At 34.0% G+C, this 24565-nt stretch overlaps 1 protein-coding gene across 5 annotated transcripts in view; it reads left to right on the forward strand.

Annotated features, from left to right (window-relative positions):
* Positions 1 to 24565, forward strand: part of LOC120331537 (nesprin-1-like) — a 140667-nt gene that overhangs the window by 57294 nt on the left and 58808 nt on the right. For 4 of the 5 annotated variants that reach the window (XM_078113642.1, XM_078113638.1, XM_078113640.1 and 1 more), the window contains 31 exons: positions 1374 to 1562; positions 2040 to 2186; positions 2650 to 2808; positions 3036 to 3187; positions 3577 to 3732; positions 4249 to 4435; positions 4893 to 5063; positions 5489 to 5623; positions 6146 to 6334; positions 6715 to 6852; positions 7348 to 7530; positions 8087 to 8201; positions 8681 to 8854; positions 9442 to 9678; positions 10142 to 10264; positions 10622 to 10841; positions 12052 to 12119; positions 13217 to 13303; positions 13867 to 13979; positions 14641 to 14799; positions 16377 to 16553; positions 17522 to 17639; positions 18126 to 18260; positions 18767 to 18895; positions 20266 to 20390; positions 20924 to 21010; positions 21411 to 21546; positions 22071 to 22261; positions 22692 to 22799; positions 23056 to 23202; positions 23989 to 24138. In XM_078113642.1, the coding sequence (XP_077969768.1) occupies positions 1374 to 1562; positions 2040 to 2186; positions 2650 to 2808; positions 3036 to 3187; positions 3577 to 3732; positions 4249 to 4435; positions 4893 to 5063; positions 5489 to 5623; positions 6146 to 6334; positions 6715 to 6852; positions 7348 to 7530; positions 8087 to 8201; positions 8681 to 8854; positions 9442 to 9678; positions 10142 to 10264; positions 10622 to 10841; positions 12052 to 12119; positions 13217 to 13303; positions 13867 to 13979; positions 14641 to 14799; positions 16377 to 16553; positions 17522 to 17639; positions 18126 to 18260; positions 18767 to 18895; positions 20266 to 20390; positions 20924 to 21010; positions 21411 to 21546; positions 22071 to 22261; positions 22692 to 22799; positions 23056 to 23202; positions 23989 to 24138 (4605 nt within the window). The remainder of the gene's footprint in view (positions 1 to 1373; positions 1563 to 2039; positions 2187 to 2649; positions 2809 to 3035; positions 3188 to 3576; positions 3733 to 4248; positions 4436 to 4892; positions 5064 to 5488; positions 5624 to 6145; positions 6335 to 6714; positions 6853 to 7347; positions 7531 to 8086; positions 8202 to 8680; positions 8855 to 9441; positions 9679 to 10141; positions 10265 to 10621; positions 10842 to 12051; positions 12120 to 13216; positions 13304 to 13866; positions 13980 to 14640; positions 14800 to 16376; positions 16554 to 17521; positions 17640 to 18125; positions 18261 to 18766; positions 18896 to 20265; positions 20391 to 20923; positions 21011 to 21410; positions 21547 to 22070; positions 22262 to 22691; positions 22800 to 23055; positions 23203 to 23988; positions 24139 to 24565) is intronic. The other variant, XM_078113641.1, reaches the window with a different exon arrangement.

Genomic DNA, 24565 nt, shown 5'->3' on the forward strand with positions numbered 1-24565 from the left:
ATTGTGCTGTGAACCACAAATGCACAACAGTTACTTGATTATTCAACTTAAAATGTGTGAAGAATAATCTTCTACAATACCCTGTTTTTTCATATTTTCCATAATTAAAATTTGATCACAGTGGATATTTTCACTTTTTATTCTTCTACCTAATTTTTCTGTTTGACTTCATTTAACACTCTGATAACCAATTTTCACACAGTACTTAATGCTATAAACAACTTCTTATGGAGATTTCCATAATTAATAAAAAATTGTTCATTACGATTAATGTTCATGGCAGTCACTATTATAAAGGCTTCTTTTTTCTTCTTCTATAATTATGTAATAAAGTGTGACCCATAACTTGGTTCTTGTTAGTTGTTACTTAATTTATTTTTTAACTGTAAACTAATCCCTAGGTCACTCTGTATATTCAAACATTTCTAGCTCATTCATTTTAAACATTAATGATTGAGAAAATGTGAGGTGTATTTAGTACATTATGTTCTGAGATATTGCTACTGTTCAAACGTAAATGCATAAGGTATATTAGTATCTTCTTGTAATATGGAAAGTTTTACAGTATCTACCAGTAGTTTAATAGCTTTAATATAACCAACTAACCAGTATTGAATATTGAATTTTACTTACAATATTACCGTATGTCGTTTTCAACATAAATTTGGAAATTTTGTATAAAGGCAAAAATTATTGATTGTATGGAATAGAATTTCATATCTTTATTAGGGATGGTGGGGGTAGACATGGGGGAACCAAAGTGACTCGAATAGTGAACAAAAAGATCTGGTGACAACTTCCATTCTATTCTAATACCTGCATTGTCACTCTCCTCCGGGTATGTTGGGCAATTTTGACAGCAGAAGTTAAGCAATGCTCCCACACATTATCAATGAGGTAGAACATGGGGCAACTATGTTTTATAATAGGCTGGGGCATGTTTTAAAGGTGTGGCACAATGAACCTATTTGCCCAGTTTTTTTTATCAGCTTCATCTTTGCCGTGACCAGACATTTAATACATCAAACTAAAAAATTTTATGATTGAAGCTCCATTTAAGTGTTTTTGCTTTTATTTCATGTTCCAAAACTAGAAACCTTTAACCAACATAGCTTACAATGTTTTCAGATTGCTCTCTCATAGTCTAGATATCGTTTGCTATTAGTCACTGTTGATATTTTCTCCGAAATATCAGGTCTTGTATTTGAATCACCAATTATTTTTTATAGATGCTCTTTCAGTATAAATAATATCGAGTTTAAATACATTCATTAAATGATTTATTATATATGTTATAATGATTTTGGTCTTTATGACTGAAATTTCTTGTTGTAAGTAACCAACTATTCATCTTCAACCGCTTATCTTTACAGGCATTGTTCACAACAGAAGATGAAGTTCTCCATAACATAGAAGAATTAAATCTGGTAGCAAAAGACTTGGAACAAAGTCCTGCTCTTTCAAACACTGCAAGACGAGCACTTGCAGAGTCGGTGGGCAATGCTAAAGAGAGAGCTGGAAACTTATTGGATAGAGCTCATGAAATAAGAGATAATTTACAGGTAGGAATTTGTGTAAATAAATTAATCTCGGTTAAAAAAATTTGTAGAAGCTCAAAATATGAATATTTCGGTGTAATGATGCACTGTCAATAAACATTCAGTTTACAGATATAAATTTAATTAATTTAATATTAAAAACTCCAACCCTACGTTTGGTCTACCACCGAGTATATTTAGCATTATGCCATGCTTCTTCATGTATTCAGAATAATCAAATGATACTGAATACCTGGTCTGAACAAGTTAATACAAAAGTCACAATCTCCTCAATAATTTATTTACTGCTGAAAATAGACTAGATTCGATTTTTGTGACATTTAAAATTGTCAGATACATAGTTAGTTAATGTTAGACATGAGACAGTAGTTCTAATTATCTAATTTTAAAATCATTTTCATCATAATAAATTCTGAACCTTACTGATTCCACGCTAATTTTCCGCTGATATTTTAATATAATACAAACTTTATTTTCCAGACCACTGCTGTGAACTGGGAAGGATTTGATGGTGAACTTGAAAAAGTTCAAGCAAAAATACAAAAAGCAGAATTGAAGTTGAATTCTATTGACTGCACAATGCCTGGATCTGTATTTGAAGCTCGATGCAATGTTGAAAATTTTCAGGTAATCTTCTGAAATTATAAAAATCCCAGAGAAAGTTCATATTTTTGAAAAATTAGCTTTTCAAAAATACTTGGGCTTTCCAAAGATTTGGCTAAAGTTTCGGTTCAAGAATATTTATTTTAATATTTCATTGTTTGCTGAGTAAAATCTGGATAAGGGCAGCATTTGAATATGTCTGAGCTGCTTCAGAGAATAGGTGACATCTGAAATTTAAGCAATGTCAAGGGTATGTTATTTTCTGGTGGTTTCTACTCTTGCCTTAACCAAAATTTTCAAACATTGAGAATATATCACCATTCATAACCTAGAAAAATCTAAACCATAGTTCAGGTGTTTATACAATTACAATTCGTCTTTCAGTTTTTAGAATTCAATTTTGCATATTCATTCATTCATTTCACTTTGAATTTTTTTTTTTATTTCAATATTTATTTATAATCATGATCAATGCATTTTTAAACAGCCTGCCCTGTCTGATGTCTCCTTGCTTGATCATGAAGTCCAGGCATTGCACAAAGTCTCTGAATCTCTCTCATCAGATAGTTTTGCTGGTAGAATGTCGGTGAATCGCTCTATAACTGCTGTGAAGGCAAGAATCGAGAGATTGCAGACAAGATCAAAGGTACTGTGATAATTTTCAAATATTATAAATTGGTTTGGAGGAATGTACAGAATTAATAAAATGGAGCAATGGCATTTATTCTTATTTTCGGCCCATTATTTTAATTCGGAATATTTGTTTTTGTTCTATGAAAAGGCTAAAAGGAACATGAATTGTGTAGGGGTGTTTTCCATACATTATATGATATGATTTTCTGCTGAGAGACTGATTTATGAACATACTTTTAGGAGATTGAAAGACTTCTTAACAAACATCTCCGAGATTGGGAAACATATCACCAACACACTTCAGATGCTAAATCAGTGTTGGACAGGATTGAAAGTAGAATGCCAGTGAAACAGATTGAAAAATGCACAGCATTTGATCTGAGCACACAAAAGTAAGTTGAGCCATTATGAACTGAGCGAAATATGCTAAAATAGAATGATCTAGGCGGCAACATGATATTTCCATGTCTTTTTATGTTAAAAAGAAGTCTCGAGAAAATGTTTTATTGAGATTCCCAGATAAGTATAAATAATATTTTATTACGTTCGATATGAACCTCTTTTAATGAGCCAACAGGCTTAGGATAAGGACTTCTCCAGCATTCCTTCACACCTAATAATCCCCCACAATATTTGAACAGTCAAATCCTGTAAGGTAAAAGTCGCATGTTCCTATCGGCACTATACGACTATATGTCAGCCTTCAACCAAATGACTTACACAATCATGAATAGCAATCTATTTTGAGTTAGTTTCTCACTGTGAAATCATTTTTGTTCAGATCTCTTTTGGCATCCTTGAACAAAGATCTCTCATCAACATCACGTCGTCTCAGTACAGTGCACGACGCTTCTCAAAATATTTCAAGAAATCTTGATTCTCCTGAGTCTCGAGATGTTGACAGAGAAGTACGGGATGTTGAGACAAAATTGCAGAGGTTGGTCATAGAATAAGAGGGTTTTAATTTCCAAGTTTATATCAATTTGAATTTCGAGTACTTTTTCCGAGCATATACCATGAAGGATTTTGATAAAACTTATTGTAAAAGATCAGATTATTTGTTGTCTTTTTCTGCTGCTATTGTTTTTTTCCTTAGATATTTGCTCTTTTTGCATTTTGCTCAGATAAGCAAACACAGCAAAATCTTGATAGTACTAACTGGTCAACAATATGACTATATGATATATACTTAACCGATATAAACCGATCCCAATTTCAATTTCTCAGTAGTTAAAAGGGAAAATGTCTGTAAAAGCATTACTTTTAATTTTTTTAACTCCCAGTGCCCACCAATTGCTCATGACCAAAAAGGATACACTGTTTCAGTACCTCTGTCTTTATACATTGGCTTTTATTTTATTTTCATTGTATTTTTTTTTTACTTCAATTTGACTTGCAAGAAGAAAGACTTTATGTAAGAATTCATGGTGATTGTAATACTTTACTTCCACAGCCTTGCTGAAGAAGCAAGTAACAAATTATCTGGAGTGAAGAAGGAAATGGATTCAAGAGAAGCACTTCAGACAGAATTACACGATCTTCTGCAATGGATAAATGATTCGAAATATTCTGCTGATAGATCTGTTGATCTTACTCCAGCACCTTCTCATGTCCAGGACAAGATTGATGCTTTGAAACAGGTATTGCGATAGGATGCGATTTTAGAGGTATAGAGATAAAATATGATTTTAAATCTACCATTGGAGAAAAAATATGATAAGACAGCTTGATTAAATGACTACTTGACATGATTATTATACCAGGCTTATTGTAGTATTATTTTTTAAACGAATGTCTGTGTTAATAATTTCCAAAGGTTTTCAATTCATGCTGTTTTGTTAATTAACCATCTTTCTAAGCCAGTTTCTGAACTACGTCAGATATATTGGCCATTAACTCCAATACTCGTACCTCACACTAAGAGCTTTTGTTTTCAGTTATGAATAAGTAAATATTGGGGTAAAACCTGAACGTACTAATTGTGATATGACAAGAATTAGTCATATTAGGACCTCCACCTAAAATGTATAGTTTTTTCAGTACTCAATGCTTTGAGTACTGGATTCTTATCTTTAAATATTTGTATTTTTGATCTAGCTCAAAGATCAGCTTGCATCCAAAAAAGAATATTTCACAAAGATGTCAGAAACTCAACAGAAGAAATATCTAGATAAGTTCAGTATTCTTCCTGCTGAAATCTCAACAACTATGGCAAAAATTAAAGTTGCTTTTACTGAATTAGAAGAAGAAATTGAGAATAAGGAAAAGGTATGAGTATGAGGGTTTTAAATGAGGTCGGTCGGAAGGGTACATTTTAAATTTGCAATGCTTTTTAATTTTCAACTCGAATGATATGTGATGAATGAAATGCTTGTTATAATTGCAGACTGATAAACATAAATGTACTATAATATTGTTATAACTTTCATGAAAATACGATTTATATATAAATTCTAACAAATGCAAGTTATTAGACTGTAGTTTAACATATATCTTTGACCATTTTTATTTATTGTTAAATAAATTTTCATTTAAATTTTTTAATTGTTAAATAAATTTTCATTTAAATTTTTATTTATTTTTAAATAAAAATGTCTTTAAACAACATTATCTTTGGATTACCGATAACTAAATATTAGTATATTTAACTCACTTTCATGATGATGTAAAGCTTGATATTTATTAATTTAAAGGAACTTGATGCTGCTAAATCAATAAGAGAAGAATATCAGCAGGAATTGCTTGAAATATCCACTCTGTTGAGCAATGCAGAGCTGAAATTAACAGAAGATATCAAAGATTATTCTACTGCTGAGAAAGAGCATAAGGTATTAAGAAAATATTCTACCTTTTTTTAAAAATCCTATTCCACACCACCTTCGTAGGTCGAGGTGTATACTTTTAATTTTTTTGTGAAGCCATCTCCCATCTAGACATTTCAATCGTTGTTTTTCTTACAATTCTCTTTGGTGCCGGTCAAGAACATGCTCAGATAGATTCTATGTTTTGGTACTTTGTGTGTCTGAAGGCCCCTTTACAAATAAAAATGTCACATACAACTATTTTGTCATATTGATTAGAATATCTTCATATTCAATTGAAAAAATTCTCACTCGATTCGATTTTGAAATCATCATGTATTCGAAGCCCTGATTGAAAGTATAATTCAGATGCCGAATCAAGAAATAATTTTACAAAGCACTCAAAGAAAATTACAAACTTAACCCTTTACCATGGTTGAATTTTTAACAACTTGCCATGGTAGAATATAATTTGAACTGGAAAACCACCTTTTGTAAGATTTTAGTATGTTTACTTGCTGAATTTAAAATTAGTCTTATTGTATTCAGGCTTTAAAGGCAGAAATTGACAAATGTCACATCCGACTTGTCAGTCTGGATGCAATGGCTGTTGAGATTGCAGAACAAACGACATACGAAAGCAGCAGAATCTCTATCAATGCTGCTATATCAGCGGTGAATGAACAATATGCCAGAGTACAAGAACTGGCTCATGCAAGAGCAAGAAAATTTAGTAATGTAAGTAATTAACAACTCGCTTGTTAAAAAAATCTTGAGTTGAAATCCCATGCTCACCATATTACCCAGGGTTCTAAATAATTGGGTAGGCAATGTTGAACAGGTAAATTTGTTTTTCTTCAAAATTAGGGAAGAATGCTTTTCAAGTTTTGCTTGGGTTTAAAGTCTGCTAAGTTCATTGATACACCTAAAGCAAAGATATTTAGTAGACTATGCTCTCTTACAAAACCTAGTGGTCCATAATATATCAGTGTCTGCCTGTACTGTTATACCCATACTTGCTTCATGTATGGTATAAGACACAGCATACAAAATTAGATTAAAATATTTCTTTATTTTCATCATGTCACCCAAATTTAAACTTCTATTTTTATTCTTAGGCCGCAGATTATCTCACAGAGGTTGAGGAAACTCATTCTTTTCTAAGGAAATGGAGATCAAAAGCTGAAAATATATTAGCTGGCCCACTTACTATGCGTGATTTACAAGATGCCAAAACTCAACTCAGAGAAAATAAGGTGTGTAATGAATTTTTTTACATGGGTATGCAATAACATATGATTTATTTCTGCATTCTGAAAACACAACACTTAATTAAACGCGTAAATTATATAACAGAAAACGAATATATATTAAATTATTCTAATTATTCAGAACAGTTAATTTTTACTCGGTAAAGAACTGGTTTTAACTGGTCAACTATTCCCATATTCTACTGGTAAATGAATGGCAGCTCACAAAAGCTGTATATCGTAATTTGGCCATCTTAATGGCCTAATCTTTGCTAGGAAAGTTTCATATTATCTTTCCTATTCTAATTATACGTTCAAAAATACTGTCTTCGGAAACATATTAATTTTGAAAGGCTAGCATTACATTTTAATGATATTATTTCTAGCAAAATTATTGGACATTCTGGGAGTTCTTTCTCTAACTGTCCCTCAGATGTCATTGTTCATTAATTCCACTGTTATCAAAATGACCGATAATAAATGACAAATTTTATTAACCAGGCACTCAGAAATGAATTAAAACAACTACGCAAAGAAATTGACCGAATGAGAGATCGAATCCCAGATGTTGGTGCGGCAGTTGATATAGAAAGCATGGAGGAAGAAAGTTTTGAGTCTTTGTCCACTGGTTATGGAACCGGAACAATTCCTTCATCATCATTTTTTTCAAAGAAAATTGACCAGGTTGGTTTTGAATTTGCTCAATATTTTGCTTTTGGAATTATAAAAAAAAATATATTTATTTAAATAGTGTTATTAATATACAGTGGCTCAAAAAGACAGAACCCAGGTCATTTGACACATATTCTAGAGAAAACATACCTACGTTTTGTACAAAGCATGCTATATCACTAAAACTTCTGGGTACAAACATACAAAAACAGAAGTTCAAGTGTTTAATAACAGAAAATTATGGATTTTTCCTTTCGTTACCTGTTAATGCATGACATGATAATGCATATTTCTGCTGACTTCTTAGTTCCATGTTGGTGATGTTGTTGATTTATTAATATTTTTTCAAGATCATTTTTTGTCTAGTACTCCAGCCTTTTTTTTAATGTCTCATGCGAATTTTAACTAACGACAATGACAATAGATTAAAGTAGATGTTAGTAACTATTTTATACCCAGACTAGTAGCTGGTTAAAAAGATTGGATTTTTTATATGATTAAGCCATCTCGTCTGCTCTTGTCTTACAATTTTAACTTTTAGATTAATGTATTTGTATTGTCTTCTCAGATGGGGTCTGAATGCATGGACTTAGAAAAGAAAATCAAAGAAAGAGAAGATGTTTTATCAGAATCTATTTCAACTGCTTTTGACATGGAACAAGATACCAAAGCAATCAGAGATGGTATGCCTATTCTCATTCTCTAATTTTAATTTTGAAAAACAATAATTTAGTCACCTTTCCCATTTTTAAATGTGTTGTTCTTACTAATACAGTGTGACTTTGTGTTATTATTCTACTTTTTCTACTATTTTTACATAAATTAAGGAATTTCCAACTGCTGATACAAAGCTTGACTCAAACTGGCTACTGAGAATAATGCTATATTTCATTAGGTGCTTCCTGTTTTTGCTTCGAACAATTCACTAGACTAATAATCTGGTTAGGCTTTGCCAAACCAAGAAGATTACGACCCTCCAATCAGTAGTAGCTTATTACATATTGTTGGATATCAGTAACCACTTGTAAATATCCTGTTCAGAGTGGAAGGCATGAATAATTATCAACATATAAAAAATCAACATTAAATCTGGAACACGCACAGCACTTTTGGAAACATCATTTTGATTCTTGCTGTCATCATCTCAATTTTCGCTTTCCAGGTGTAGCAAACTTGAGAGATCGTTATCCCGCACAAGATCAGAATGCACCGGTACAAGAGCAACTGGCATCAAGAAAACGAATGCTTGGTCAACTAGAGAAATGGAAAAGGAAATTAGATGCAGTGAGGACTGACCATCCATTTGCATCCACACCGGATCCTTCTCCAAGGAGAGGTAAAAATTTACCGTACATATTTAACCCGAAGGAGCTGATAACACTGTTCAATTATATGGCAGACCACAGCCTCTTTTCCAGTTACCGGTCCGTGTTAGACATGGGATTAGTAAGCCATTTATTTGTTTTCACATGCAGCAGTTACGGCAGTCCGGCAGAGTGTTCAAGTATCATCTGGTCAGTTGAGGCTCCCTCCACCAAGTCTATAAAATCTGGCTTGTGCTGGCATACCCTTTTGAGAGCCGTAACTGGAAAGGATGCTGTGGCTTGACATATGATGAAACTGTTAAAAAGTGTGATTTTACCCCAGAATGAAATCGATCAATATGAGTCTCATAGGTGAAATCAAATTGCAAATCTTTAGCTGATTTCTGTAAATATTTCACAAATTTCAGACTGTGGCCGAATTAGGGAAAAATGAATATTGGCCCAGAGCCACTCAAGTCTACTTTTGACTTTAATTAAATAATAATATTTTTAATAACAATTTATTCATTTATTTCAAATGAGAGTAATTTTGAGCATAACCTATCAGTGTTAATAATTTTTTCTATTGACTCATTGTAATCAATATATTTTCATCTAGATTCATCAGAAGTCCCAGTTCCAAAACTTGCTCTTGATCAACTTCATGAAACTCCAGCGATAAAATTGGCAGAGGATACTGAGAGAGTTATTGATGACCTTGAGTTGTCCTTGACCTCGGACATCCATGCGCTTGAGTCCCTGCTGAGAGAAAGTGAACCATATGAAGAGGAAATTGCACGATTGACTGATTTGCTTTCTGATGCTAGACATCGTCTGAACAATCTACCTCTATCTGGTAAGTGGATGGTTTTGCTTTAGCTCAGTCATATGGAAAATTCGCTTCGCATTGCTACATCGTCCATCGCACCAAATATTGACAAATTTGTCGAATAAATGCAGTGTCATACTTCACATTGGAATATATATGTGTGATATTTTCATTGTTCTTATTTTTGGTGTGAGTGGTGTGTTTATTTTTACATTAACCTGTAGTAGATTTAGTGGAAACTAGATCATAACTACCATGTCCCACGCAAGTGGCCCACGCAATCATTCGTTAACTAGATGTGGCCCTTCGGCCATAAAGGTTGGACAACCCTGCAGTTTAGATTGTGTAAAATAAGATTTATTTAACAGCTTTTTTATGCACCAAAATCTGGCTTATGTATTTGACTTGGAATCACAGAGTATACATGCGTGCGTATTGTAGTTTTTTTTTTCTAATTTTCAGTAACTTTCAACAATAAATTATTCTCCAGGTTCTGGTAGTCCAAGATCAAAGAAGGCAGAATTAGATGAATACAAGAAATTACTGAAAGAAGTTGAAAAATATGAAAAAGATTTGAAGGAATTGAAGGAAAAGAAAAGGAAACTGATGGAAGGTATGCTGATCAGTCATGCTATGTTTTTGAGGTATTTCGACACTAGGTTCTAACCATGCATTAAATAGGCAGCCATATGTAAGAAAATACAAAATACTTTAGGGAACTGGAACCTTTTGTTTTGGCTTTCCACATTATTTCAACAGTCAAGGAGAAATCATTAGTATATTTTTGGGCTTTTAGGCATCCCCAAATGAGCCATCTAAATGCAGTCTATCATAATTTGATTTGGTATGGTCTTGACATTTCAGTGTTTTATACCTACGCACATGAATTTCATTTGAGCACATTCTCATGGAATATCTTGTGCCTTCCATATGATTTTAGTTCTGTTTTTCACATTAATCCATCTAACAGGACGATCACAACCTTCTTATGATGAACCAGACTCAAAATTGATTGCTCCTGTCAGCAGAAGTCTGTTGCCAGTTTCCGAGACTGTGGATCCAACATCGATAGAACGTCAACACACAGATCCTGATTCTGAGTTATATTCAATGTTATTTGATACTCTGGGAAGTTCTGTTTCTCAACCCACTTCAGCATCACCTGTAAGGTCGCAAAAAGATGGTTCTCGGTCAGTATAAAAAAATGTTAATATCGTATATGCTCGTTTTACCACTCGATCTTGATTAAGGGCCCGTTTGAATAGTCGCCCGTGTGAACAGAACATAAAAATAAATAAGGGCTGGTGCTTGAATACCCGCCCAATGTAAAAGCTGATTTTTCAGTGGTAGAGAACAATAGGAAATAAGGAGCGCTTTTGTCACAACGCTGTTGAATTTTAAGCGCTGGTAGATGACACTCACGCCTTAGACGTCCAATTACATAACAGATAGCATTGATTACGTAACTCGTGGTGCTCAAACTGGGCGTTGCGACGCCCAAGTGCGCCGTTTCAATATTGATAGGGCGTCGCAAAACTTTTCTTCTTTTGCGGATTTGTACCTGCGGTGCGGAGAAAAATTCAGAGAATTACTCTTAAGACGTGAATAATTTGCGTTTGACGTGACTAAATTGACATGGAAAAAGGATTAATGTTGTCAAATATTTGTATTCAAAGATACCGTAATTTTTGTGTATAATTTTACTTAATAACAAGTGCCCACGCCCATGCCCATGCTTGAATAAGGGCCGGTTTGAATAAGGACCCGGTTAGTGAGTTGGTTGAAAAAAATATGGGCCCGGTCTACAAAACGAGCAAATACGGTATATGTAACTATGAGTTGGGGTTTTGCGAAATTAATGCCTTATCCTTCATGTATGAGTGTAATCCAATGATATTGTAGAAGTGATTTAAGAGTAAGTTTTGAAGCTTTTCGAGCTACGGACATTCTTTGCACAAAAATATGTATGTTTTATTTTCAAAATTGATCTGCAGATTTCTTCACAAGTGTTCTACTGTGGCCATTAAGGTGCATGTTCAGTTCCATGACCAATCTTGATATAGAAATAGTTTAAACCCAAAGTAATAAGCACTGCAAAGGCAGGTATTTCCTTATGCCTGCAGCGTCAATTACAATTCATATATAGCTGGTTTCCGAGGTCTCCAGTTTGAAAGAAACACAAGGATCCATTATTGATTCACAAATCTATTTAAGTGCAAAATTGTTATGTAATGAGAGATCCATGTTTTGTAACTTAGTTGTTCCATTATTTGATGGGATATAGTTCAATAAATTTACTTCCTGGGAGGATTCTGGAATATCAAACTTTTTAAAGAAAAACCAATTTTAATTTTATCAATGGAGCAATAGAATTTAGTATAATACTTGTATCTTTTCCAGACTGTCAAAGTTTCTTTCAAGAGAGATGCGATCACCAGGAGACTTGAGTTCACCATCAACTCCATCAGGTTTGCCTCAGATAATTTTTATTCAGTGTTCACTCCATAGAAATCTCCAACAAATAAACCTGGATGACCTTGAATTGGAACTGCAGTATTTTATTAATAACTACAATAATTTCATGAATTCCAAAGACTATGGTTCACATGTTTTTTACCTATCAATTAGCTATGCCCTAAGGAGATTCTTGCATTATTTTGCTGATTTCCTTATGGGAGACACGAATTCAATCTTGAGTTGCACATCTCAGTTTGAATAGTGTGCCTTTTATCTCACACAAGCTAATAAATTGGTTAAGTAATGCTGAACTGTAACGATTTAAGCCCTTTCAAAAATAGTGTAGCTCATCACATATCAATGAATATTAGTGGAAGTTTATACAGAGCCTTGTCATATATATAGCCCAATATATATATATATAGATATTTTAAGGTCAAGTATGATACCGCTTTTATCCAATAAGTTTATCAATATTCGGTGTGAGGGACGATGTAGCAATGCATAGCAAATTTTTCATATGACTGTCAGAAATTAGTGATCTTACGTGGGATTTGACATGGAAAAAACTTGCTCGTACAAGTAGCCTAAGTACTGTCAAATATTGAGGTCCTAAAAACTGCCTCTTCTAGTTTCACAGAAAAAACGGATTGAAATATATGGCAGACGATAAAAATAAATTCAAATAATTCTCTCCAAGCAATAATGCTCACAATGGGACATAAATAAGATTTCGATAGCTGGGTGGTGCTTCTCGTGCGTTTAAATGACTAGGAATAATTTTTTTATCAGAGGTTTCAATAATGGCCCAGATTTGCGAAAGACATTGGGATTCGAATAATACCGTGCGGGCCACTCGTAAACTCTCGGCGGGCCACATATTGCCCGCGGCCCACGGGTTGGATGACCCTGGCCTATGTGGACAAGGCTCTGTACAAACTATATATTTGTGTTAGTGTGCAGCAAGACTATTGAATCGCCTAGGATTGGCTTGGGATATCTTCACTCTTGCTACAGCATCTTCGCCTTATATGCATAGAAGACTGTGGAGTGGTTACTCTTGTAGAAACCCAATCAATAGCACAAAAAAGCATGCTTGTATTTTCAGAAATCTCATCAGCAAGCACCTCATCTCTTCTTGAAGCTGATATCTTGTCTCCATCACTGAACCCTGATAAATCCAAGCTGGAAGAAGGTAAGCAGAAATTTATACCAGTTTATTAGATTTTTGTAAGAATACTCGTTGTTCTACATTTTTGTATTAAGTTGATCTTCAAGGTGAGAAAGAAATCTTGGAATAATATTGCATGGGAGAATTGCTGGATACTTTATCATTGTAGGGTGGTTCTCAAAACACTTGGTTAGTTTCGAACTCCTTCCTATTCAAGATTATGCGTTTGAGATGATTAACTAATTAACTATTTAATTGCCCAACCTTCATTGGGGTTTGGGAAACAATGATTCATTTCTGAGCCATATTATCAGCTTTCCTTTTCACTAGGTTAAACATAATTATTATATATATGAATAATATATATTGTGTTATAAATATGACTAATGAGGCCATTTATTTATTTAAATCAGGATTTGGCATAGAATGGAAATCTCTGAGCTTCCCAAATACAGTTACTATTTATCGACCATGCTTGTAGGGAACCTTGTCACGTAAATGGCCTTAAACATAAAATTATTAAATCTACACATTTGTATTTGATATTTTAAAGCATGTATGTTTTTAAAGTACTTATTTTATTGCAGAAATTCCTGGCATGCCTCTACCTATTGATGCTAGCAGTCCATATATGGTCGATGCCGCAAAATACAGAAGGATGGGAGAGAGAATGTCTATTGATGATGATGATAGAGACGAGGTATTTGGACTTTGTTATTATATTATTCATTTCACTCAGGAAAGTTGGAGTGACATGAGGAATTTGTAGTTTCTTTATGCCTTCATTTGTATTCCTGTAAATTTTTTTAAAATTTCAGTCTTAATAAAAACTCGGAGCTATATCACTCCAAGACGAACTAAAATGGTGGTAATTAGTGCAGTAAAATAGAATTCACTATTGTACATGGGGGGGAAATAAGCCCATAAGACAGCCCAATCATATGGCACCTGCAATTGACAATTGGTATTTTAATAACTATGCAACTCAACCTTACATTACATGGACATAGGATAGGATTTACTCACTTATTCTGGGGGAGAAAAAGCAGATATGAAAGCTAAGTCATATGGCAAATCACTGACTGCTTCTCATTCGGTTATCAGTTCAAATCAGGTAGAGGATTAGTTAGTCGGATATTTGTTCAAAGACTCATGGACTTGAAGCCGTAACCGACCAGCGGTCACATGAACCATCCTACATAGTTAGTTGAACTGGTGTAACTGCTCTCCTGATTTCATTTGGAACTGTGGTCCTGTGTGGGGAAATCAATAGCCTTCTTATTATTATAATATTAATACCAAGCGATATTACAAAACAGAACTGAAGTAATTTTGAATTTTTTATAATCTATATTTTACAGCTTGGTGAAAAAGTGAAGGAACTTCTCTCGTCCTTTCGTGAGCAAGACAATGTTCGTTCAGACATTCAAGAAATTACAATGAAATTAAATGAATGCCAGGAAAGACTGGATGCACCTGAAATGCAGATGTCTCTTCAGGAACAGTTTGATCAAAATCAGGTGATGATTTAGTTAAAGTAATGCCAGAGAATAGTCTTAGTTTTAACACAGATAATTTGGGGAAGGTAAATCTAGATAATAAATAGATAGTATATAATTTTAATTTGAAAAAGTAAGCAAAATTAAACTGACCTAAAAGTGCCCAGTACTGATTGTGAATATGATATCAGCCATCTTTTAACCTTTGGGCATTTGGGACCTGTTGATAATACTATAGAGAAATCAAAATTTGTTAAGAGGCCTTAAATTACGAAGGTATAGTCTTTCATAAACTACTGATGTGTTATAACAGTGAAGCAAGCAAAAACATATGGTTCAAATAAATTTTGAGTATGAATTGATAAAATGCTCGGCAGTGTGGTGCTAAGTGTGCTAAGCATTAGGAATACTCTCACAACCGCACCTCTGATTACCCTGGGTTGGTTGGTTCACAGGTTTGAATGCTGTTAGGAATAATTATGTGCGAGAGGATTGTGCTGAAATCCTTTTGAAACAAATAACTGACTAACCAACCCCTATACCCGACATGGACTGGTAAGAGGCCGTGGTTCTCCATATGGTTGAGCCGTATTTTCCCTTTCCCCTCCCCCAGGATGGATATGTAAATCTTATCTTATCCAATGCATGTAACTCCCTTTTGCAATATATTTTTATGGGATACGGTGTGCCCTGAATCTGTACAATGCTTTAAACCAGTGGTTCTCATCCTTTTTGTCTTTGCATACCCTTCTTTCTGGTGCTCTCAGAGCGGTCGCGAACCCCTCAAAAGTTTTTTTAATTGAAATTTAGTTTATAGCTTAAACAGCAACCTAATGTACCATACAGATTTAACCAAGTCATAGTGGACATTTTCATTCATTTTGTCAAATCGAATACACTTAATGGGATTTCTGCTCTTGCATATCAGAAGCAAGTCTTGAAATACGTGGTTGTGTTTTTGATAACAATAGATGCATATCGTTTAGTTGGTTACGAGCCTTGGATTTGATATAAACGAGAGCAGAAAATCCATTTTCACAAAGGTAAGTGGAGGCGAATGGAACAATAACGTGAAAAGCTTCCATCGATACTTTAGGGTACGACGGCAAAATGGCGCACCAAAACTGAGAAAGTGATCACTGTAGCTGCATTCTCGTATTTATCATTGTGATGTCATAACTCGTATTTGTCACAATAGGTCTACGGGAGATGAATCAAAATAGTTTTTGTAATTTATTGTCACATTATCATAGGCAGCAAATTTTCCAGCGTATTACAAAAAAATGATTAAACTGCAAATAATTTCCTAAAATCCTAATTTAATCGCGAACCCCCTGGAAATGCTTTGCGGACCACGGACCCCCAGTTGAGAACCACTGCTTTAAACAGACAATATGTTTATATGTATTGATTGGATACCAAGGTTAAATGACTGGCATGGAGCCAGGCAGGCATCAAGCTATAACCTATGATAGCAGTATAGTTAGTTGGCATACTAATCATCTGGCCACATTATGTTTAGATGCTGAAAGGAATAGAGAAGTAAATTAATGATATATATTGCATGTTTTAACCTTAGATATATTGCATGTTCCTAGGCTCTGCTGGATGAAATTAACCTGCTTCAGAGCAAACTGGAATCAGTCGAGAGATGGACTAGTTCTCTAGCTCATGACTATGGAGGAAAAGAAACTCTGAATGCAACAGTCTCTGTATTGTATGATAGATGGGACACAATGAGAATGCAGGCAACATCTAAACAGAATGTCATAGAAGTATGTAGTTGTGCTTGTTAACTACTCTTGTTTAGTACTATTAACCAATGAAAACATGGATTTGAGGAAATGCAAAAAAATGTTAGCAGTCACACAGAATTTACTGTGAACAAGGCTATGCAAGCAAACACTGCTATGCAAATGCCTATTATTCCAGAAGGACCAGTATCCTTCTCCTTGGCATTGTTCACTCAATTTATCACAACTTGGTCGAGGTGTGGGTGAGTTTGGAAAATCATCTCATTTCCTACATATTAATAGATTAATTGGATATTCCTCATCTAATTATGGTGCAAACCTATAGATCAACGATCAGCAAGCTGCGACTCCGCATTAAGTCAAGTCAATTCTGACAAAATTTTTTATTTTCATTTTACAAGTTGTTTTCATTTTGTCATAGACTGAATTATTGCATCATAATTAATTTTACAAAAGTTTTTATAGCCACTGAGAATTAGTGCACTTTAGCATTGGTGCTATATATCAGGGTGGTCCAAATCCAGACCCCGGGCCACATGTGGCCCGCCGCTTCATTAACTGTGGCCCGCGTCGCATTTGCGGGAGAGTAAAAAAAATATGAATATGAGAAGGAAAATACCACAATGGTTGCTTGATATATCTTCAAGTTGTGTCGGTGACAATCTAAAACGGCATTTTCTCCTTATGACACTTTCTCCTTTATGAAGAGTTTGAAATCTTACACTATGCACGTTTTAGTGAGTTTGTTTTGGTGGTTTTTGGCAAGTTTCAGCTTGATAAATGACAAATAATGATTAATGTATCTGGACAATAAAGTGTTTGTTTTGTACTGCACTGTTTACGAATTCTTGGCACTATTGTGGCCCGCGAAAAATACACAATTAAGAGTGTTGGACCTTGGACCACCCTGCTATAGATGATAGGCGACCTGCAATATTTAGCTAATAGTCTATTGTACCACCAACCTATTGATAATTTTATTTTCTCAGATCAAAATGTTGGAAGAAGAGCAATATTGTAGAATGGTTGAGGCCTACAAAGCTGAACTGGAGCAAGTTACTGAGTGGATGGAAGATGCAAAGAAAATTCAACAGAGAATGACTTCTGGTGGGTTTGAATTATTTTATGTGAAGTATTTTGCACTTCTGTATATCACACACAGTAATGCCTAAGCTTTACTCAGCTATGGTAATCTACTATGAAAAGAATGGTTCGATCATTTACATTTATTTCATTTTCATGAATATCTTGTCTGGTACTACATGCTTTAGTGCAATATTTGTTCAGTGAACACATACGGTAGATAAAAGCATGTCTAGTTGAATATTGTAGACACAATGGCCTGGTTAACATGCTGGGCATAAAAATGCTAGACTTTCTGGTTAGTTATTTCTGATATGAGTACTGTGCCCCTCTTCCTCATCCACTCTTCAGTAGATTGAGTTGTACATATTTGCAGCTGCATTTTCAAAGCCTAGTAGAGAGTAAGAAATTATAAAAAGCCCCACCAAAATTTGCAAAACAAGGTCGTCATGAGCTATTGTATTTTTTCATTACAACAACTGAACCAACCAAAACATTTGAATTTGACAGAATCAGCAAGCCAGCACCCACCAACAATAGGATCTCTAACAGATGATCTCTCAGCTTTGCAGAAGCATATAAAGGATTGTGAATCAACGGTGGCTGATGTGGAAAGAAAATTGAGATTGATTTCTGAATTGACAGGTCAGTAGTATAAAGATACCATAGTTTTAAGTGTTTTTCATGTCAATGTGCAGATAAAAATTATTAATTATTTCTTCCAAGCAATTATGCAATAAGTGTAATTCTGTAATCAGTTTATTTAATTTTTACAATCATTTTATAACCCTGGAGGTTACTACATTTGCTTGAAAAAGTTGTCTCTGTTAGGAGATACTTCAGTGAAATTTGATAAGCACAACTAAGGAGCTTGATAATTGGCATAGTGAGCTATACATTAGAAATCCTCTTGCCATCACTCTACTACTGTTTACCGTGCAGGGGTTTGCAGGTCCTATTTTCCAAACATTTTATAAAGTCGACTCAAAATTTGTTATTCATTTTTGCTTACCGAGTGTGACCCTAAGAGATTTTATTTTATTTTAAAATGAGGTGCATCATTTTGTGGACATTGATGATCTTTGTTTCGTTAATTTTATGTTTTTTCAATTATTCTCATTGAACAATACTGATTTGAAATAATGCTACAGGAGAAAGTTTGCCAGAACCGAGTGCACTGCGTCCTGTTCCACCATTATCTAGTCGTTCACATCAATCATCAGTTTATAGTATTGTAGTGTCGCCACCATCACCTTCATCATCGAGCACATCTAGTTCTGGTATAATTTGTTACACTGTGTGGCGTAATGCAGGGATGTTCATTGACTCCTAGAATCTTCATTTGGAAACTCACTGAAAAACTTTTAAAACAAATTAAATGAACATTCCCAGTATAATGCTCAACATAGATTTGTGACTATTTCTGTGGATGGCAAACTAACATCAATAAAATGAGATGCTTTTCTGTTATTAACAAAAATTAATATTACTTTTTGGCAATATTTATGAAAAGTATTGTCAACTTTGTCTTTTACTATTCTAACGATTTTTAGATGTATTCAAAACTAGGAATTTAAAAAAGATCCTAATTCAATGATAAATATGCATTTATTGCAGAACTACACATGTTCATTCTATAGTTGGCTTTGAATCATTATGTCATTTAGATTAAGTGCTTAGTTGAGGTTTGAAAATTATGTGGTTATTCTCTTACTTTTAGCTAAAATTTTGCTATTTATCAACATTTTCAAGTCTTTCAAAAATTTGAATGCTGAACTTTATCCCTTCTTTGAAAATAATGCTCGGAAGTTGTTTGAATGCCTCTCTGTAACTCTATTTCATCCTTGCGAAGTTTTATAGCATGTTTCTTGCTATCAAAATATGATATCTCTTGAATTTAAGCTTCTTTTTCCAGGAGCATGCGAAATTAATTAAATCTTGAGTAAACAAAGACAAATATAAAAGTAAAGTAAAAATATACCATGATGAATTTAAATGGATGTAATTAAATTACGTATATTTCGATACTAAATATTAATGGTTAGGTGGTGCTGCTCTCAACTGTTCTGAGCGGAAAAAATTCAAATTATTTCCACTTTAGTTTTGTTGGCATGTTTTTTCTTTTTCTAATTTTCATCAAGTTTGCTATGAGTCTAATATCAATGCTCTCTTGGTGTCTTTGTTTTTGTTTTACAACTAATAATTCAACATAGTTACTCCCATTTGTAAAATGGTATGTATATATGAAGCAGAACATTTGTTTCATAGAAACTTTATTTTTCTGACTATCGAGGGAATTTAAGGACTGAATTTGCTATGATGATCTACAAATTCTGCTAGAAATTATCAGTTACAAAAGCCCATTTTCATATATGAACTAGACAAGATTTTGAAGATTGGTTAGATGTGCTGTAATAGAAATCTCTACACTAATTATAAGTTTTGTATTTCGTAGTCATGTTTTTTCTACAAATAGGACTTCATTCGAATCTTGTTAACAGTGGTGAGCTCTAACTAAAAAATAAACTTGATAAAAATCACAATTCTTTTAAACAATGTGGCCATTTGCCTAGCAGTGGATAATTGCACAGGGAGTGAAAGGGGGGTCTATAAAATTTCAAGTAAATTAACAATATATTTTAATTTATAGACAAAACCTTGTCACTGTCCAGAGGAGACAAAGAAGGTGCCGAGTTATTGGAACAACTTGATAGTGTAAAGGATGGATTGGAGGATTTGCAGAAATCTGCTGTTGATAAAGGAAAGCAATACCAGGTATATATTGTAAATTATGCTTAAGGGTTGTAGTTTAATGTTAAGAATTTTTATTTATTGGGCAACATTTCTTGGCCGTGTCAAGTCTCTATAATCAAGCAGGTTGGCATTATATGTAATAATCTTCAGTTCAAGCATTGAAGCAGTAAAAACTTATCAGTAAAATTGGAAAAATGTTGTTTGATTGATGTTCAATTTGGACAACACCTTTTTGAATGTACATGTGTTTTATATATAGTTGTTAATGGTTATTTTGATATTTCATGCAATTCTTTTCTGGACATTCCAATCAGGTAAATATAACAGCATGCAATTTGGGTGATGTACTACCAGAAAAATACTGGAATGCGACTGCTAACAAATTACTAATTTACTAAAAATTAAAAAAAAGAGAAATTGAGAGCTTAAAAAAAATCCATTGATAGTTATATAACCAGCTACCCACCTGATTTACATGTAATCTTATATGTTTTGACAAAATAGTGTTTCTAATGAGAACAATTTAAAAATATTCATGAACTTGAACTATTCAGGATGAACTTGAGGCAAAGCAAGATGAAGCTATTGCGCAATATCAGACCGAAGTATCAAAGATGCAAGATTGGCTATCTGAAGTCAAGGTACCATCATTTTTTTTTTCTGAGGAGGCTTGTAGGCTATTTCCTTTGCGGGGCCCATCTTCATCAATGGTGTAACTAAATCATGGAGTCAGTCATGACAACATAATAGGCTTTTAAAATTGAGTTCCGAGGCTATATATTAGGAGACTGAGCACTTTTTTGTACACAATGTGTCACATTCGCACTTAAATGTTATGACTTCAAATTCAAGTCAAATTTTTCAAGGTCTGTGGTGTTAGTTGAATTTTATGAAACAGTATTTTATCGTTTTTTTTCTATCCGAAGAAATCAGTAGTGTAGAAATTAGTAAATTTGGAAATGTCTGATTGCTATCAAGAACTGTACATGATAAAAACATATATATTTCTTAATTACTACTTAATTGATTCCTATTTTCTAGAGTTCTGAGTCCGAACAAACACTTGACAAAGATTACAAGAAATTCCAGTCTGATCTTCAGCAGCATCAAACATTGCTTGAAGAAGTCGTTAAGCTTGGAAGAACCATGGCTGCTCAGAGGCTCTCACCATTGCGACGTAAGATAGTTTTCCATTTTCTATATCTAGACTCAAATTTTTTTTACTATTAGCCCCATGTTATACTTATTATACTCTGTGCTGGTTAATTATGTGCTGGAAATATGCTGTTGTTCAACTGTTGCTTGGTTGATCACGACGCATTGGTCAAGTATAGCTTTGACGCATTCAAGCAGTCTTTAATAATATATTGAAAATGGTTGGTCATCTGGAACATTTATTTATTCATAGGTAATTATTTCCATCTTTGTACTGCTCTTGATTTTTGCTTCATTAGCATATCTTATGGCTTTACCACTCTTTTGGGATAAATATCAATATCCTATCTCGGAAGACTATAAACTACTGCTCTAATCCTGCAAGTTTCAGTGTCAGACCTACTGGCACCCAGAATGAATGTCCTATATAAGCTTACCTGATTTTGGATAGCGAAGAACTTCATTATTAGATCACCAAATGGTACTAAGATAACCAAGTTGTCGTTTTTTATCATTGATTAATTTTTTTGTATCATGTTTTGCCAGAATCGACTGATAGTAAAACACCAGTTGAAAGAAAGAAAAGCTGGGACAAGATGGTGAAGGAATTGCAAGACAAAAATCTGGCAACTGAAGAATTGTTTCTAAACCTACCCAAGACATCAACACCTGTTAAAAAATCAACTCTTGGTTCTGATTCACCGCCGGGTGGGAGAGCCACAGTAGAAGATATTAAAGTATGTACAAATAGTTTCATTCAAGAAAGGCCAAATATAAAAATTGAAAAAAACTTACAATATGAAACAATGCGGTAAAAATTACTAAAACTTGACAACAAACCTGCAGATGTTGTCTTACTATGAAAATATATTGTTACAAAACAAATTCAACGCATTAACAGATGAGTGAGAAATTTTCAGATAATAGATCCCTGGGCTCTGCCTATTTGTGGGATATGCAAGTGAATATATTTATACATTTAGTTCCTTGGGCTAGCATCAGCTTGGTGGTCCAATACCTACACCTGAATAAATCTTGCAGGCTTTGCCCTCTGTAAAAATTTAGATGAAATTTAGATAATATTACTTTTTTATATATTACGAACTGTTGGCCTAAACTTTTGCCTCAAATAAAAGTAAATGAAAATAGCTTCAAATTTCATTTCAGCAAAGACTTCAAGATCTGCAAGATTGTTGGAATGAAATGAAAGAGCAATCTCTTGATAGTCAGGAAGCTTTGGAAAGATTGCAGCAACAAACTCAAAATGCGTTGGAGGTAACTGTGTATGTTGTAACTTCCATGTTATGATTGCAGTATTTCATGTAGAATTCATATGTATATGTTCATGTAGAATTCATATTTATATATTTTTATTTGTCTTTATTCAATAATTCATTTTTGTGTTTTCAAAATGGACCCTTTGGCCTGGAGTAAACAAATTGTAAAAATATTGTTTACAAATTATGAAACAATCTTCTACAAAAGACAATGAAACCTTTGTATTTTATCCACTTTATCACAAACTATTTAGGCTGTTTCTGAATGGATGGACGATGTTGAATCTCATCTGTCTCGACGTGGTAGCTTGGAAGCAGAACGAAAACTACAAAATATTTTGAAGTCAGAGATGGGAAGTATTCAGAGTCAAATGGGAAAACTGAGGAATGTCAATGATAATGTATGTGGAAGTCACCTTAAAATGTATCAATAGATGCCCATGTATATAGCGTAACACAGGGGTGGGCAACAGGACCGGCCCGCTGACTGTACATCAGTACATTATGATATTACATTATTACACTTTTAGTACATTATGATAAATTCATTATGTGTTTTTTGGTCTCTATTTTTTTGTAGTTTAACTTTACTTTAAACATGATTTATAATTTTCTTTTTTGCGTTAGCGAATAAATATGTGATTAAGATATTGAATACTATTCATTTTATAATCCGGCCCGCCAATGACTTCATTTTCCCACATCTGGCCCGCCGACTAGAAAAATTGCCCACTCCTGGCGTAACAGCTAATGCACAAGTGACACAGTGATTAATGGGACTCATATAGCCTTCTGCATGTGTCCAAAAGCTTGTTTAAATCAGGATCGAAGCTGCTTATGGTAATTTCCTGGCCGCTCATAGGTTTGAGTATGTTGGAGAAGATATTTCCAACAGGAATTAATCTTCATAAATACTATAGTCACTTTGGTGGGCCAAATCCGGCTGCGTGCTATAGTTTGCCTACCCCTGCTCTAATCACTAGGATTCCATGTCCACTTATGTTTTTGAAATTAAGATATTTTGACAATACTCCTTAAAATATGTCATTCTAATGAATAGAAAAAATTATGCTTAATCCATGTATTTAAACAGAGTAATTTTAGTAATTTTAGTTTGTTAAAGCGTTCATAACCATGTTGCAACCACAAGTTGAATTTGCTAAATGCCTAAAAATCATTTTATTCAGATGTCATCGGCAATGGCAGAACCAGACTTCGCGGAATCACTCAAATCAGCTTTACAGTCACTGAGTGAAAGATTAAGTGCCCTTGAGCGTGAAGCAAAAGAAAGAGAACTCGCTCTTGCAGAGAAAGATATGGATCAGAAGGAATTCCAGGTTTGTGATTTTTGCCCTGTTAGTAGACAAAGGAGGTAAATATTATATTGTGCTCGTTGAACTAGTAGAACAATGTACAACATAGACCTGACATGGGCAAACTATGGACACAAATTTTGAGGTTTTAGTCGGGGAATTTGTTGATATTGCGATTGAATTTATTGTTGGCACAAGGCTTATTGTTTTCCACTTTTGCTTTTGTAAGACTGTAAATAGACTGTTCATAAAATGTAACTTTTTATGTCACACTCACATGGCCCGCCCTTCTAGGTGGGCAAAATTTTTGGTCCCTGATCCAAAAACCTTGTCCACCCCTGACATAGACAATGCTTGAAAGCATCAAATATTATGTTTACAAAACATCAGCTACTAGTATTGGACGATTATCCGTTTAGTTGCACGGCGTATTACTGTAGCGTTACAAACC

The sequence above is a fragment of the Styela clava genome, chromosome 6 (assembly GCF_964204865.1).
Source record: "Styela clava chromosome 6, kaStyClav1.hap1.2, whole genome shotgun sequence".
Classification (NCBI taxonomy): Eukaryota; Metazoa; Chordata; class Ascidiacea; order Stolidobranchia; family Styelidae; genus Styela; species Styela clava.